The 18,330-nt window shown below is 34.7% G+C and overlaps 1 protein-coding gene across 4 annotated transcripts in view; it reads right to left on the bottom strand.

The window, feature by feature from the left end:
• LOC136041926 (utrophin-like) overlaps window positions 1-18,330 on the bottom strand; it is a 427,919-nt gene that overhangs the window by 327,143 nt on the left and 82,446 nt on the right. For all 4 annotated transcript variants that reach the window (XM_065726724.1, XM_065726734.1, XM_065726743.1 and 1 more), the window contains 4 exons: window positions 15,493-15,749; window positions 9,993-10,274; window positions 5,521-5,694; window positions 3,266-3,409 (listed from right to left, as the gene is read on the bottom strand). In XM_065726724.1, the coding sequence (XP_065582796.1) occupies window positions 3,266-3,409; window positions 5,521-5,694; window positions 9,993-10,274; window positions 15,493-15,749 (857 nt within the window). The remainder of the gene's footprint in view (window positions 1-3,265; window positions 3,410-5,520; window positions 5,695-9,992; window positions 10,275-15,492; window positions 15,750-18,330) is intronic.

The raw sequence follows: 18,330 nt of genomic DNA, 5'->3' as shown, positions 1-18,330 counted from the left end.
ACCAATACGCCGCCTGAATCCAAACTGATTTTGACTGTTATCCATAATCTCTGTAACAAAAGGTAACAAAAAATACTCAAAGACTTTGCTAACATTACTGGCCACAGTTATGGGTCTACAGGAATCAAAACTTACAGGATTCTTTCCACGCTTCAGCATCGAATAGAGGATGCCAAGCACATTTATCATACAGAAAACAATACCATACAGAAAAATACCAAAAGTATACTTTAGGAGTAATGAGACCTAGGATTTGAAGGGGAAGCAGATACTACATGATTGAAAAAGAACATAAAACGTACATAACACTGAGAGGACAATCCAGATATGCATGAAAGTTGATGTTGTGGAATTTATTGATCTACTGTGAAGGTGATTCTATGAAGTGAAATTGAATCTATGAAGTGAATCTATTGAAGTGAAATTAACCTATTGACGTAGATAACTTACAGTATAAAAAGAAAACTTATAGATGTAGATATGCATAAAAGTTGATGATGTGGGATTAATTGATCTACTGTGAAGGTGATTCTACGAAGTGAAATTGAATCTATGAAGTGAATCTATTCAAGTGAAATTAACCTATTGATGTAGAAAAGTTACAGTATAAAAAGAAAACCATTGCTTTATTATAACTGAAACTAAAATTGAGCTTTATAAGAATTGAACAATTTCGCCCTCTTCGTAGTAAAGCCTTGGCATTTGAAGAATATATCACCCAAGATTATGCCCTGTTAGATAATTTTTTAACTCACTTCAATTCGAAAATAACACCGTATATCCCACAAAACGACACTATAAGAAGCATGTACCTTTTTAAAAAAAATATGAGATGATTTTTTGGAAATATATTAATTTTATATCCATTGACTTATCATCCTATTCCTCCAAACTTTTTCAACCGTGACAAAAGACCGAGGGCCTTTTCTATCCTACTTTTGACATCTTCACTGCATCCACCGTCTTTACTAATAATACTGCCCACGTCCACTTCCACTTCATTGATCTTCTCGTTATCCAACATCACCTTCATTTATTCCTAGTCAAAGCGACTTTATCTTCTCAAAAATAATTTTTAAACCTATTATTGCCTATCCAACTAAACAAACATTGACTTCATGGTATTACTAAGATGGATACAGCTTGAAAAAAATAATTATCTTTTGTAGTAAGTACAGCAGAATATATCTAAGGAAGCATTATTACTTATTATCAGCATTCATCTTTTCATATCGCTACAGCTTTGTTTCTATTAAAATTGAACTAGAAAAAAAAAATTACATTTTCAAGTTTAAATTAGTTTAATATAGCAGCCAACTTGAAAGAACTTTTTGTCAAACACTAGAGCGAACAAAAAATTACATTAAATACCATTTAGAAAAATTATTAGCTAAATAAAATACTTCTACGGTAAAAAAAAAAACTTGACAAACACTTAAATTTTGAGAAAAATGAGAAGAAAAATCCCAAAAGCAGTTGCAGGTACATGTACCCAAAACAAGAATAAAAGCAGCAACAAAAAGCAATCAAGGATCGTTTGATTTATTCGCGGGAAATCTGCTAATATCCTGATTTGAATTTTTAATCAAGAAAAAAAATTAATAAAAAAAATTCCGAAGTACCCCTCATAGAGCTAAATGCTTGGCACATGATCATGGCACTAAACAAAACTGAACGCTCGAATTTTTTGACAGGGAAAATGATGAACATACAAACAATATGCAAAAATGTTGTAACATTTAGTTTCAAAAGTAATGCCATCTAGCACTCAAATAATATTGCTATAGTCCTACAAATTACAATGGGGCCAACTAGCCTACTCCACGGGATTTAATATCTTCGTTCTGAGTGTAAGTTCATCAGCCAGAGAAAATTAGCTCTAACTCGGAGCTATCTAACCTCTAGCCAGGCAGATTAAACTCTAGAGGGAACGTTGGTCACCTTTAAAATAAATATACAACAATTTTTCCCCTAAATTGTCACATAAAGTACCTCTTATTCAAGGAGCTAAAAAATTTTAATCAATTCTTCAAATTTTCCACATGACTGTGAAAAACTAAAATTTTGCACCTATCAGAATTTTGAAATAAATGTGTGCCTATGACAGGGTTTTAGGTATCCAATAGATGTGCAGGTTCAGTCAACTCATTTTTCCTAATGTCTAGTGTAATTATGTAAAGATACAGCAGCTAAGGCGCATTGTCCTAAACAGAAAAATAAAGTTTAATTTGTGGGTATTTTAGTAGTTTGTAGGCTGCACATTTATAGGTTGACACCTTTACCCAACAATTGCCGAGCCGTAGATCAGCAAAAGACAACCAGCAACAGTAATCTTACTGTTTTAACATAGCAAAAAAAAGAATAGAGAACAACTTATACAAGTTAATATATACAAATACAAAACAATGTTTTCATTTTCTAAAAAGAACTCCCTCTTAGATGGTAAAAAAAAAAGATCAGAAAATTGGTTCAAACAATACAGAGGATAAGAATATTATGAAGAGATTAGGAGGCGCTTACCAGGCACGAACTCTGGCATAGTGATTTCAAAAGCAAGTCCATTTTTAATTTAAAGATACAAAAATTTCTAAAAGCATATTTCTAAAAATGATATCCCTCCAAAATAATAACAAAACAAGATTACTAGGAACAAACTCTGGCTAGTGATTTCAAAAGCAATTTCATTTTTAATTTAAAGACACTACTATTTACACAAAGATTTTAATGGAAAGCAAGAATACGATTTTTAACCAGAATTTGCAAGAAAACAGAACGGTTCTAGTCAGGAGGTTTGTCATTAAAAAAAAAACTAAAGTTTTAAGAACAAACTCTTTATAAGACAGAAAATGGGCAGATTCAGGCCAATAAAGAATATTGTTGTGTTTTATAATAACTTATCCAGGAATTTATACCTTTCGACTTACTTTCCTCAAAACTAACCAAGGATTGGGGTTCTTAAAAAAATCCTAAAGAAGAAAATTTTCAGCAACTTACGACTCTTTTAGAAACGGCACCTGGTTTCGCAATCCATATTGATAATTACATATTGGGTGTCAATTTGGAATAAATTATTAGATTTACAATACTAGAGCCAAGTAAAGATCTACAGTAGAGGCTACATCTATTTTAACGATTTGGCATTAAAAAAAAAAATCTCCCAAATATTACATACATACCCGATATATTCTTAACTACTCTTTATGTAATGCTCTTGCCATTGCAAACTTACACTAAAATCAAATAATACTTAAAAATTAGTTCTTACTTGGTTATACAGAGCCTTCAAACAATCCAAATGCTGAGTAAGCGATTCTGCATCATCTACGGCATTTTCATCAACAAGCTTACGTCCTTCCCGAAGAACTTCCTCAACTTCTGACTTTACTTCTCGAAGTTCTTCATAGAATTTCTGAAGGAAAAAAAAAGATTAAATTCTTCCCTATTTCAGAAGACGCAGGTAATTTAACTGTATTAAAAGTATAATGTTTTTGTTACCCAGCCTAAGGGCATACGATGTATCTTAACGAAACTATAAAGAAAAGAAAATTACTCAAAGAAGTAAGTATCAGTTTACACTGGAATGTTCATAAATTCAAAAAAAAAATTACTAAGACAAAGTAAAATTTATCACTTTAAGTTCGTTAACTTTATTCACTTTTATGCTCATAATGCATCCAAAAAGCATATTGAAAAAACTTTTACGCCCTTCACAGCCGCGTGTTGGTTATAGAGGAAAGCTCAACACCTGAAATAAAGTAGCCATACAAAGAAAATCTATTCATTTGACAGTTCGATAGCATTATTTCATATTATCCGACATGCAGAGCCGCTCAACATTCCTTAGCCAATACACAGGTAAGCTATACATGCAGAACATCAAGTGTATATGCTTTTTGTATGTGTTTCGGAACTCAACTATTTAAACTACAAGTGTAATATCCTTCAAGAACAATCTTGGAACCATGATAAATAGTCGTAAACTACACTAATCACGGACTGGCTGTAAGAAATTCCAGAAAAAAAATATCCAATATCACGCAAAACCTAAAGGCACAAGCTGCCGACCGTAGAAGCACAGCAAGGGCACATTTGCAGGAGCAAAGGCTCAAGCATCACCTGAGCAGAGCGGGAGCCGTTTTTGAGGGCCTTGAGCTCAAGTCAGCACAAAAATCTGCTGTGATTTTGCTACAAAAGGAACGGCAAGTCAGCTCTTTGGCTTGTATACTATAAATACATTATTAAGCAAAGCATGTGTATCTGCAACATTTTACTTTGAAGAATTAACACCAATCTTCTAAAAAAAAAGATAGCAAACTACTCTCCTTTTTTCCCTAGGTTATATGCACGCACACACGCATTATATTTATGGAAGGGAACATACTTGGGGTGGACCATATTTGCCAAAACAGCAAAAAACGCATATTCCGTTAAAATTGTTAACAAATACGACAAAAATTAAGGAAAAACGTACTTCATCACTGGAAAAAACTAGTTTCATTTATTTTGCATTTCTATATGTCTTTTGATAAGTGGAAACACTGTTAATAACAACTAACGTTGCTTTCATTTTCAAAACAACTGTGCAAATGCTCATATTGATGCTGTGGCTAATGAGGATTAACAGGCATAAAAAAAAAATGAAGGGAGGATATTTTCTTTCTACCTCCTGATACTACTAGAAGTTCCAGCTCATTGAAATGGTAAAGAAAGATAGATAGAGACGTGTAAACTTTTCTTAATGAGCGCGATAAATACGTAACATTTATAGGACTTAAAGAATATAGCATTAAGAGCATACTGAATGTAACTCGCGCAAAAACGAAATAATTTGAAAATGCAAATAATAAATGTAAACTATAGCCTGTGTAGCACAGCGGCAGGTGCGTTGGACTTAGTTCATAGGTCGCAGGTTCGATTCCTGCCACAGGCACCATAAAACTATGGTCTGTGGTGGCGCAGTGGGTTTGCCCTTAGCTTGGTAATACGGGACCCAGAGATCGAATCATGCTGCAGCAATGTACTGCAGGGCCGACGAAAGGACCTTAGTAGTCAAGAAGCGTCGTTAATCTGATACAATACAATGTAAACATTGTAAGCGCAAAAAAAATTTAACGGAAAAAGAAAAATCCCAAAAATGAAGAAAAGCCATGATATTTTTCCTTTCTTTTTCTTTTTGTCCTCTGCTTTTCTCCTGTGTTAATCAGCAGGTTATAAATAAATTATTGCGCTGTTATTGCACAGCAGGATCCTTCATTCTTGTAAAATTTATGTAATTTTAAACGGTCAATGGTTAAAACGTAATTCTCAACTGAATAATTATCTAGTTAATGCTACAGCTAGGTGAACCTACTAAAACTTGAATGAGCCCATTAGAAAACATTTTCTCTTTCTACTCTTTAAAATATAAATATGATATGGACCTTTTTAAATTTTCTCTATAGAAAATTATCCCGGGTAATGTTTCTCTTCTGTTGACTTAAATCGGATAGAAACCAGCGCACAATAAAATCAAAAGCTTACTAGACAGTTACAAAGTTGACTTTCAATTGCTTCTGGATCATCAGATGCCAATTCAATGAACGCCATCTTGTTTTCAAAGTCCCGGAGAATTCGGGTTAGTCGGTCCAATCTTTGTTCAAATAAAGGCGGATCTGTGAAGTGTTTCAGCTTGACTGAAACCTCTAAAAGGCATTGCTGCAACAAAATAAAAATAAAAACATCAAAATTCATACCTAATCTTAGATTCCATCACCCTAAAAGCAAAAAAGCAAGGAATGAGCAATTTAGTCATAAATTGACTGATAAAAATATAACATGCATAAAATGAACTATGCTAGCAAAAATGTTACAAGAATAGTAAACCCCCTATGAAGTGGCCATAATCACATTCACTCTAGACAAAGAGGGAAAAAAGCTAATCCTGAAACACATTACGCCCATGATTCTTTGCTAATGACTGCAATCAAATTTCCGGTGTTGCACCATTACACATGTTCATACAATTAACAAATTTTAGCATTTCTATGCTATAGGTCTTTCTAGATTTCCAGTTCTTAAGGTTTTCTAAAGAAACGAGAACATATGAAAGGTTGGACAGGGCTTAATTACAGTTTTAATAAAAGCAAAAGAAACTATGGTAATATTCATTTTGAGGGGAAAAACCAATAAAGTCAGTAGTACAAAAACGGGAGGAGTATTTATGTGTACCGGAGGAAATACGTTCCGCATCAATCGCTACTTGATTAACTGAATACTAAGCAGTCTCTGGAGTCTACTGGTAGTTTTTAAATATTTCGCAATATTTCCGTTCCGATTTTCAGAAGCTTACGAGAGTAAAAATTAATACAGACATATTTGCCGGTTGTATAACCCACACGAACGAGTGAAGAGGTAGGGCCCCTTCCCCCTAAAACTTGAAAGCATACAAACAGACAATATAAAACACCAATTTGCTGTATTGCAGCTGTTACAAAACCTTGCAAGTTATGTTTGGAATAGTGGGCTGGAAGAGAATCGATATGAATCGAAATCCTTTCCAATCATTTAAGAATCAATACCCTTTACAGAATACAGTGATAGTAGCTCATACCTTTTTTAAAGTTGCATTGAAATGGTAAAAAATTTGGCAGGTCCAGCCATACGCTTTTAACCTAATCCTGGGTACACCAGGTATACGTTATAACTAGTCGCACTCAACTCTTTGCTAATTCAAATTGGGGGGACCAAAGTATAATAAGAGGTAACCATAAAACTTAACATATTTTTAGAAAATGTCCGACAAAATAGTAAATTATGTATGCAAAAGTTAATTTAACAAAAAGGCGATTAGCAAAAGGGTCAATTTCATCCTGAAAAACGGTGCGCGTGAAGAGCAAAATCACAAAATATTACACGAAGTATAAATCTCATCGAGGTTGCGACCACCAGAAGAGCGTATTCTATCAAACTTCCAGATTTCTTTTTTCTTTTTGCAGAACAAAAAGACGAAGTGCATTTCCAGATAACCAAAATGCATTTCCAATAATTTGCCAAAAGAAAAGTTGCCTTTAGCAATTCAAAAAGATTATAGATCAACACGACGAGAAGAAAAGTCAATTTTCCTTCTAGATTATGGAGATGGCATGATTGACCTTGGTTATTAATACCTATTTTCTTTTGCATGACTGTTGAACAATCTACACAATATTATTCATTCCGCAAGGATATTTTGATGAACCTAAGGCTATTCCAATTTTGCTGCTTATTTAATCTTTACCCAAGATTTTTATTTTTTAGATTTTCTTCTATTCGTTTCAAACTCAATGCTGATACAGCCGGGATAATTGTATATTTTGAAAATCTATTCTTCACTGTCATGAAAAAGTACACAAGACAGTCAAAAGACTACATGTTGCTCAAAATGCACTCCTTGTTGACAGGTAACTAAACGTAATTATGTAATTAACAAAAAGAGTTGTCTCAAATTAAACACAATTGTTGCCTAATGAATCTCAACATAAATAGCTTCTCAGGGTTTATATGCATATGGGTTTTTAATTTAAAACTCTCTAAAGCTTCATCACGAGCACTTAAAATGTTTGCAAAAAAAAAAAATACATTTTAGCAGAAACTAAGCAAAATTACAAAGAGACTCGGAATTTCCACTGACAATATCGACGGTGCAGTGGCCTAACTAAAGGCACTCGTAAAAGTTGTTTATCAGTGTTTCTTCTTTTTCCACATAATTATTATTCCACATAATATTGATTACTGACAAAAAGATCTACTTTAGAATAAAAACAAGAGCTAAGAGCTCAGATGGCACTTGCGACGACGCCAGAAGAGCCAAGAGCTCATATGGTATGAGCTCTAGCAAAATTCTAAGAATCAATAGATTGCTTTAAGAGGAAGATCAGAGGCTTAATGCCGGTCGGGATTTAAACTAAGAGCTCTGAGTCACGATGTCCTTCTAAATATCAAAATTCATTAAGATCCGATCACCCACTCGTAAGTTATAAATACCTCATTTTTTCTAATTTTCCTCTCCCTTCAGCCCCTTCTCTCCCTTCAGGTGGTCGAATCAGGGAAAACGACTTTATAAAGTCAATTTGTGCAGCTCCCTGACACGCCTACCAATTTTCATCGTCCTAGGACGTCCAGAAGTACCAAACTCGCCAAAGCACTGAACCCCACCCCTAAACTCCCCCAAAGAGAGCGAATCTAGTACGGTTACGTCAATCACATATCTACGACATTTGCTTATTCTACCCACCAAGTTTCATCCCGATTCCTCCACTCTAAGCGTTTTTCAAGATTTCAGATTTCCCCCTCCAACTCCCCCCAATGTCAACAGATATGGTCGGGATTTGAAATAAGAGCTCTGAGATACAAGTTCCTTCTAAAAGTCAAATTTTATTAAGATCCGGTCACCCGTTCTGAAGTTAAAAATACCTCAATTTTTCTAATTTTTCCAAATTAACACCCCCCAGCTGCTCCAAAGAGAACGGATCCGTTTCAATTATGTCAATCACGTATCTAGAACTTGTGCTTATTCTTTCCACCAAGTTTCATCCCGATATCTCCACTCTAAGCGTTTTCCAAGATTTCTGTTTCCCTCCTCCAGCCCCCTATGTCCCGGATCCGATTCGAGTCGAAAATGGAGCATCTGAGACATAAGATCCTTCTATATATCAAGTTTCATTAAGATCCGATCACCTATTCGTAAGATAAAGATACCCCAATTTTCACGTTTTCCAAGAATTCCGGTTTCCCCCTCCAACTCCCCCCAATGTCACAGGATCTGGTCAGAATTTGAAATAAGAGCTCTAAAGCACAAGATCCTTCTAAATATCAAATTTCATTAAGATCTGATCACCCGTTCGTAAGTTACAAATACCTCATTTTTTCTAATTTTTTCGAATTATTTCCCCCCCCCCCCCAACTCCACCAAAGAGAGCGGATCCAGTCCGGTTATGTCAGTCAAGTATCTTGGACTTGTTTTCATTCTTCCCGCCCACTCTCATCCTGATCTCTCCGCTTTAAGTATTTTCTAAGATTTCCCGTTTCGTCCTCCAACTCCCCTCAATATCACCGGATACGGTCGGGATTTCAAATAAGAGCTCTGAGACACTAGTCCTCTGAGAGGTCCTTCTAAATCCGTTCCGATTATGTCAATCACGTATCTAGGACTTCTGCTTATTTTTCCCACCAAGTTTCATCCCGATCCCTCCACTCTAAGCGTTTTCCAAGATTTTAGGTCCCCCCAAACTCCCCCCAATGTTATTAGATCCGGTGGAGATTTCAAATAAGAGCTTTGAGACACGATATCCTTCTAAATATCAAATTTCATTGAGATCCGATCACCCGTTCGTAAGTTAAAAATACCTCTTTTTTTCTAATTTTTCAGAATTAACTCCCCCCCCCCCCAAACTACCCCAAAGAGAGCGGATCGGTTCCGGTTACGTCAATCACGTATCTAGGACTTTTGATTATTTTTCCCACCAAGTTTCATCCCGACCCCTCCACTCTAAGCGTTTTCCAAGATTTTAGGCCCCCCTCCAAATTCCCCCTAAAGCCACCAGATCCGGTCGGGGTTTAAAATAAGAGCTCTGAGACACGACATCCTTCCAAACATCAAATTTTATTAAGATCCCATCATACGTTTGTAAGTTAAAGATACCTCATTTTTTCTAATTTTTCCGATTTAACCGTCCCCCAACTCCCCCCCCCCCCAGATGTTCGAATCGGGGAAACAACGATTTCTAATTTAATCTGGTCTGGTTCTTGATACGCCTACAAAATTTCATCGTCCAAGCTTACCTGGAAGTGCCTAAAGTAGCAAAACCAGGACAGACAGACCGACAGACCGACAGAATTTGCGATCGCTATATGTCACTTGGTAGATACCAAGTGCCATAATTATCGTCATTACTCTGGAAACAGAATAAATGCTTCTTTCTTTTACTTCAGATGTCAAAATGACAAAACAGAAGTAATATTTCAAACAGCCTCACCTTGATTTCCTTCAAATGATCACCAAATTTGTTCACAATATCGCTGTTAGAGTGACATGTCACCCTTTTTTCAAGTTGTATGAGGGTAGCCTCTTGCTGACTCAATTCAACTGTGAACCGTTTACTGTCTCCAGGTGCATCTTCACTTGTTAAATCATGGCGTAATTCGGTGGTCAAATCAGAATCTAGGGCTAAAATCCAGTCTTGAAGCTGCATAATCTCTTGTTGAAAATCTTGAATTTCTTTAATTGAATTATCAAGGTATATTATCCTTTGTCTGGCCTAAAGAAAAGGAATCATCATAAAATACTGCAGTAAACACTTCACTCAAACTAAAAGAAAAAGAATAATAACACAGATTTTATTACTATTTAAGAACAAAGATGTAAGTGAGGTTTACAGAGCTATGACATAGTTAACTCACAACTATCTTAACAAAAAAAAGATCAAAAAACAGAAAACAAAAAAATAAACCTATAACTTGTAATAGAGTAGTATTTGAAGCACTAAGCTCTCGAGCACTTCAAATCAAAGTTCAATTTTATCTTCCAATTAACAACCTTTCCAATTAAACAGCCTCTCCGTTTCCTTTCTGTTTTTCGTCTTTTTTTTCTCTTTTTGTGCTACAAGGGACGCAGATTTTCATAAATGGCCCTTATTTTTCAACAAGAACCAAATACACTAGATAAGTGCAATTTTTTAACAGCATACAAACTGTTTTTTAAGTCGTTCTTTAAATGTTTTTTTGTTCCACAGTCGGGAAGTAGTCCTGACATTGTTTTCTCAATAAATTTAGTTTCAGTGTAAGACTTTAATATAAGGCCTTCTGTGGCGATATGGTTGATCAATAATTTGTTCCAGCAAGACATTGCTGGAACAATAGTCGTGACCAAGAGTTAAATTTGAGGTGAAATTTGTTTTTGTTCAAATGTACATGAAAACGACCCAGAACTGAAATCAGTGTTCATCAAACTTGTTAGTCTAATTAAGCTGGAAATTTCAAGGCAGAATATCGCAGGTGAAATTTGTTTTTGTTCTTGCAATTTTGGAAAAGAGGCAACAGCTACTTTGCCATAAAGCCCGTTTGGTTTATTATTAGCATGATCTCTAATTTAAAATATGACAAAATATGACATTAGAAGGTACTTTCATTAGAATTATAGAGATAGTTAAAAGATAATCTGCCCTTTTCCCCTCAAAAGGGCATTGAAAACATTTTGTTTTGTAGAACTGTAACTTTGAGAATTCAATCAGACACTGAAAAGCTGTACAAAAGTAAAAACGAGTCTAATAGATAACAGTAAAACAATGATCAACTGATTTTGAAAGAATTGCCGTTTATTTCCGATAATAATACATTCCACAATTGTTGATAAACCAATCTGTTCTCGTGGTTCCTACAACTTGGCAACTCAGCCTAACAAAACCACCAGTGTACCGAGAAATTCATTGTTAAGTACATCTGGATATTTTCACACAAGCTTCTTTTTTTAGAACGTGTTGGTCTTAGGTGTTACGACTAGATAATACCCGTCCAAATTATTTTTTGACGTTGAACATAAATGGTGATGTGTGGTATAAGAAGTGACGCTGGTCAGGATCAGAATTTTAGGATGCCGGAGCCCATGAAAAGCTTTCTAAGAAAATGGCCCGAATTTCATATTTTCAATGCATTCAACCTCCTGTCACCTGTTTTTCTAGTTCGCCTCAGCGCCCCGCTCTTTGCGCTAAAGTTTTTTATTGTTTGAAAAAGTAGAGTTGTGAAAAACAATCACACTTTAGCGTCGAGAGTGGGGCGTTAAGGAGGGGACAACCCCTTTTACACGTGGAATAGATTCAGTTCGTTTTAAATTTTGATGTAGCTCCTTACTTTCAGTTAAAAACCTTGCTTTTCTATTTAATTTCTGAACTTTTTTGAATTAATACAGGTTTTGATTTTGGTTTCACCATAAATGAAATAACTAAAACGAAATTTGCATATTAATTTTACTTTTTTCGGCTAAATGGCTTTCTCAAAATTTTTATCGAACTTTTTTGAGAAAAAAGGGGCAGGGGAGGGGGCCTATTTGTCCTCCAATTATTTGGTCAATTAATTTTATTTACGAACGTCTTTATTAGGAATAAGTATACCTAACATACGAATTAACTTACGTGACGAACTTCTATGAGAATGACCTCTGAATCACAAAGGCCGTTTAATTGGAATAAACGGCTTTTTTGAAATTACTAAATATACTTTAGCGTAAAGAGCGAAGAATTGATACTTTAACGTAAAATACTTTAGCGTAAAGAGCGAAGAAAATACATAATTATTTCTGTTCGTTTTGAGTCTTAATGTTGCTCCTTATTTTCAGTCGAAAAAAATCGTTTTTTTTATATTTAGTTTCTCGTTGTTTCTTTTTTAATAATGCCGGAGAATCTAGTGCCCCCTTCATAGAAATTCTCTACCCCACGAAAAATTCCTCTATGGAATGATTAACCCACGGAGATGGGATTCCCACTCCAAAACTCTACAGTAGGTTTCTCTGATATACTGAACCTGACGGTCTGATTTTCATTAAGATTATATTACTTTTAGGGGGTGTTTTCCCTTTTTCTCAAAAATAAGGCAAATTTTCTCAGGCTCAGAACTTTTAATGGGTAAGACTGAACTTACATATTTAAAATCAACATAAAAATCCGATTCTTTTGATGTATCCATTGCTATCAAAATTCCGTTTTTTTAGAGTTTCGGTTGCTATTAAGCCGGGTTGCTTTTTACTTACAGTTCGTTACCGCGAACTGTTTGATAAAGAGTAGTGCAAGGATTTTCAATCTAAATGATTGAAGGGCAGCAGTCAAACGTGAAACGAACAAAAAATATCACAAATGGAGCCATAATGGACTGTTTGGTTGATGTAGCAGGCTCAAACGGAATATATGGTAATGCCCCCCTTCCCCGGCATCAGAAGGGATAGAGCGTAAGAAGTGACCCTTAGCCGATGTTTAGAGAGGAGTACTACATCGGCGAGAGCATCTTTGGAAAACTTGAGGCCGCAAGCTCTTCGGAGGTCGTCGTGGGGAGGCACCGTTGTCACCTGATGCACCGGCCCGCGTGGGGTACTAAGTCTGAGCAAGTAATAAGAGTGGCGACACCTTCAGAAAAAAAACACATTTTCTTTCAATGTCAGTATTTCTATTGCAGTAACTTTAGTTTTATTTGTCTAATATACAAGAAATTTTCCTAAATTTTCTTTACTATCACATGTATTCCTTTCAAATGTATAGAAACCCAAATGGCTATTAAAACTAGCCAACTTTAATATACATATTTAGTTTTAAGGAAAGTAAAAGTGACATGTAGCATTTGAAGGGTTTAAGATGCAACAACGCTACGCTTATTTATGATTAAAAAATAATTTACATAAAACTTTCGTAAAAATTAATTTAAGCTGTTGAGAAACGTTCATATTTTCACCACTTTTTTCTTCACTTTAAATTCATTCTTTTCAAATGTATTGAATAATTAGCTAAACAAATCTTTCGACTTGAAAGTCTTTTTCGTTTTCAGTAAAGTATCTCGAAGGGTGGCAATACTAACATATTTTTGGGTAATTTCTGTTCGTTCCAAGTTAAGATTCATTGTTCATCATTATTTCCGTTCAGTTGGGTTTTCTTTCATAGCAAACTTCCACTCGTTACATGTTTAACACCTTAAATAAGCTAATTTATACTCGTTATAAGTTTTAAAGTTTGTCTTAACTTGTCATGGTAAAACCTTGCTTTGTTTAATTTACAGCAAACAAGGAAAAGTCTTAGGCCTTAACATACGCCCATTTTACATAAAATGGCGTAACTGGCAATTTTTTAAAACTGGCGAAACGGATACTGCCCAGTTTGTACACAATTTAAATGATACTTAAATAGTGCGCAGACTAAATGAAATTTGAGGTTGAACTCGTAACATACAAAAAGGCTGACCAAGGTAGGATATCACGTCGGAAATACAGTAGCTTATGTCCATCAGCTTCATATATAATAACGTAGTCTTTTTATTTCCTGGGAATTTTTGCGCATCAGTCTAAAGAACCGTACAGCAGGAAAGGGAAAAAAACTGAAAACTAAACTTAGCAAAGTAAAACTGACCTTTAGAATGATATATAAAATAAAGGTAACAAAAGAGCAAGACAAAACAACTGGCACTATAATATCCATCACATTTTATTTCCTTAATGATCAGCTCAGCAACGCAAAACTACATCAAAATAAAATAAATTCTTTGTCTCGAAAAGAATAAACAAAAAAAAATCTTACACCGACGCAAGTGGGAAGCCAAAAAAAGTCAAATTCCTTGCAAAATCTATACAGATTAGTGAAGAGATCATTACTATTATCTTAATAGAAGGCGTTGAAAATTACAGCTAACAAAAAAAGAATATACTATCCGTATATATAACAAAAAGAAGGGGTGGAATTCTTGCTAAAAAATCATGTTTCTCATGTTACATCAGCCATTTCTGTTTTTTGTTTTCTATATGAGGCTTTGAATGGGAAATCTGTGTAAAACTTAATTGTTTTTTACAAATTGCGTTGTAAGATCAGATTAACTGAATCTACGTTTAAACCTCAAGAAATTTTGATTTAAAACTAACTTAATGTAACTTTGTTCAGTTGGGACGGGGGTCAGTGGCGTGACTCTGTAAGCTTAGCTAGAGTCAACCCAGCCCTAAATGGGTACCTGGAGAAATCTGGGGAAGGTAAACAGGAAGGGTGTGCGAAAGCACAGGATGGTTGGCCCCCAGCCCCCCATTGCACTTCCTGGCTGAAGGGTCAAGAAACGGAGATCAACACCGCCGGTAGAGACTGTAAAGTCTAATGCCGTATCCTTTACCTTTTTTTTAATGTATCTTTGTGCTTGAATAAAATATACCAGATCAAAAAAAAGTATAGTGAAAAATGTTTTCGTTTTTTTATAATAATTTTTTTAAGTTACATATTGAAAGCAATTCGTCAGAAATTGCGGTTTCATTTTGCCTCGCATTGTAGCACATCTAGTGAAATTTGTTTGGCTCAAAGTTTTCCAAAAACATACGTTAAAAAACCATGAATGTTTTCAACTTGCTACTAAAATATGAAGTACCACCACAAAGCGCGGTTATGATATAAAGATATGATGTAAAGTAAAATCGTCTCTTTTTTAAATTTTAAAATGTGCAATCCAACAAATAATTTCCCAAACAAACATCTAGAAATTCATCCTGATAACCACATGTACTAAAAAGAATCAAAACCTCGATGAATTTTAAAAACTGAATTTGGAAGCTAAGAATAAAGTATCTAGAAAGTGACAAAACTTTTCTAAGAAACATCCTAATATTGCCCTAAAGGAATTTCAAGACATATATATATTCTAAAATGAAGCGTCAATTTATTACTAAATAGTTTTCGATTGACTCTTTTTACATAAATAAAAAAAATTACTGAACTCCTGAGAGGACGTAATACATAGAAGAATACATACCTCCTCTGTAGTTTTATGCCATCTAGTACTCAATTGGGAAAATTCTATACCAATTAGGTGCTCAGTAAAATTCGCTTCCGATACAGAATCAACGAGTGTTTTCATTTTTTCAATGGTATCACAACAATAGTTTTTCATGAGGTTTTCTAAATCATCAAGTTCTTCCGATAGTTCTTCTGCATCTCCTGTGTTCTCATCTTGTTTTTTCAATTTCCTCTCAAGCTTACTAAGCCAGTCGCTCTCTTGGGCAAGCAAAACTAAAATTAAAAAGAAAAACACTTCATGTTTTACATATAATTAAATAAGAAAAACGAGTTTTTTAACTGAAAGTAAGAAGCGACATTAGAACTCAAAACGAACAAAAATTACTCCGTATATAAAAGGGACTGTCCCCTCCTCAAAGCCCCGCTCTTTACGCTAAAGTTTTTATTATTTTAAAACGTAGGGTTGTGAGAAAGAGTCAAACTTTAGCGTAAAGAGCGGGGCGTTGAGGAGGGGGCAGCCCCTTTCATATACGGAGTAATTTCTGTTCGTTTTATATTTTAATGTCACTCCTTACTTTCAGTTAAAAAACTCGTTTTTTATTGAATTTCTGAACGTTTTTGAGTTAATGCAGGTTTTGATTTTGTATCACCGTACATGAATAATTCAGAGGAAATTTGCAAATTAATTTTACTTTTTTTGGCAAAATGAATTTCTCAAAGTTCTGATCGTACGATTTTGAGAAAAAGGGGGGAGGGAGTCTAGTTGCCCTCCAATTTTTTGGCTACTTAAAAAGGCCACTAGAACTTTTAATTTTATTCACGAAAGTTTTTATTAGTAATAAATATACGTAACTTACAAATTAACTTACATAACGAACTTCTATATACGTATATTTTTATTACGTATCTGAGGGGGCCCCCTGAATCACAAAGGCCGTTTAATTAGAATAAATAGCTCTTCTGAAATTACTAAAATACTTCAGCGTAAAGAGCGAAGTACTGAGGAGGGGAACCCCCCCCCCCCCCTCATAGACGTAATAACTTCTGTTCGTTTTAATTTTTAATGTTGCTCCTTACTTTCAGTTGAAAAAACTTGTTTTTTATTTAATTTATCATTATTTTTTTAAATAATGGTGGAAAATCCAATTCATGGAAATTCTCTTTCCCCATGATAAATTCCTCCATTGAGAAATCATCTCATGTAACCACTCCCCCCTCCCCCCACCACCAGAAAAAATCCTTAATGAAAACGTCTGTATACCCAATAACCAGTAATATATGTAAACAATGGGCTAATTTCATAACTTGCAGCCCTTGCCCCGGGGACTGTGGGCAATCAAGTCATCCTCAAAGACATAGTTTTTAGATTTTTTGACTATGTTGAATAAAATTGCTGTCTCGAAATTTTGATCCGGTGACTTTGGGAAAAAATGAGCGTGGGAGGGGGTCTAGTTGCCCTCCAATTTTTTTGTCACTTAAAAAGGGCACTAGAACTTTTAATTTCCATCAGAGTGAGCCCTCTCGCGACATTCTAGGATCACTGTGTCGATACCATCACTCCTGAAAAAAAAACAAAAAACAAATAAACACACATCCGTGATTTTTCCTCTGGCAAAAAATACAAAATTCCACATTTTTGCAGATAGGAGCTTGAAATCTCTACAGAAGGGTTCTCTGATACGCTGAATCTAATGGTGTGATTTTCATTAAGATTATAATACTTTTAGGGGGGTGTTTCTTCCGTTTTTAGAAAATAAGGCAAATTTTTTCAGGCTTGTAAATTTAAAGTGGGTAGAACTATACTTGATGAAACTTACATATTTAAAATCAGCATAAAAATTCGATTTTCTGATGTATATATTGGTATCGAAATTCCGTTTTTTAAAGTTTCGGTTGCTATTGATCCGGGTCGCTCTTACTACAATTCGTTACCACGAACTGTTTGATGCTTGCCAAAGACAATGAATATATAAATAAGAGACCATACAAAACTGCAGACAAAAACGTATATTGAGATACGATGGTATTATTCTCATACTTATTTTAAAATGAGTTTAACGTTGGTGCCACAAACAAATTTCACTCTTTGATCATACATATTTTCGAACATATTCAACTTTCTCAAGTTTAATTGCCAGCTTCAGCAATCTCAGCTGCTTTGACAAGCATTTTATCAAAAAATTAAATGTTTTGCTAGGCAACTATGCAATTTTTCTGGCGTTTCTTTCTACCGAATAGCAACAGAACAGCCATGAACAAAAATTGCTTTATAGATTTTGTCTGAATATTTGTTGGTGGCTATACTGGATTGATACAGCTTTTTCTTTCTGAACCTAGAGGAAGTTGGCATTTTGTTGAAATACCTGAAATAGGAATCTTCAAAATAACAAATTTACTGATATATGCTCTCTTCTCCTAATTTTAGGTTCCGTGCACAACGAGGTCTTGCTAATACTGGGATTTCGTCAACTCTAAAATCCAGTATTAGCACATTTGTAACTGGATTTTAGATTTTATTTGTAGTTCAAGACTAGATCATACCGAAAATTCATATCGTAATTTCAAAGATGCTAACCAATTAAAATTTTCTGAAACAAGACTCTGATTCGTCAGCTTACCAAACCAAGATCAAATTGATTAAGCTTCGGTTTTATCCATATCAACCAATTTTGGACCTCTTTTATAAACAAGTCTGAATTCAGTCAATTCAGTGAACTCTAAAAATTTAAAATTTGACGAGCTTTGATGCTAGTAAAATCCCACTGTGAATGGACGTTTCCTTGTCATAAACTTTTCGCACGAGCAACAATGAGTCCAAATTAATAAAATAAAACAACCTATTTAGATAGGAACT

Source organism: Artemia franciscana, chromosome 2 (assembly GCF_032884065.1).
Source record: "Artemia franciscana chromosome 2, ASM3288406v1, whole genome shotgun sequence".
NCBI lineage: Eukaryota > Metazoa > Arthropoda > Branchiopoda > Anostraca > Artemiidae > Artemia > Artemia franciscana.
Note: the sequence above shows the minus strand (reverse complement) of the source record. Positions and strands in the feature narration are given on the sequence as shown.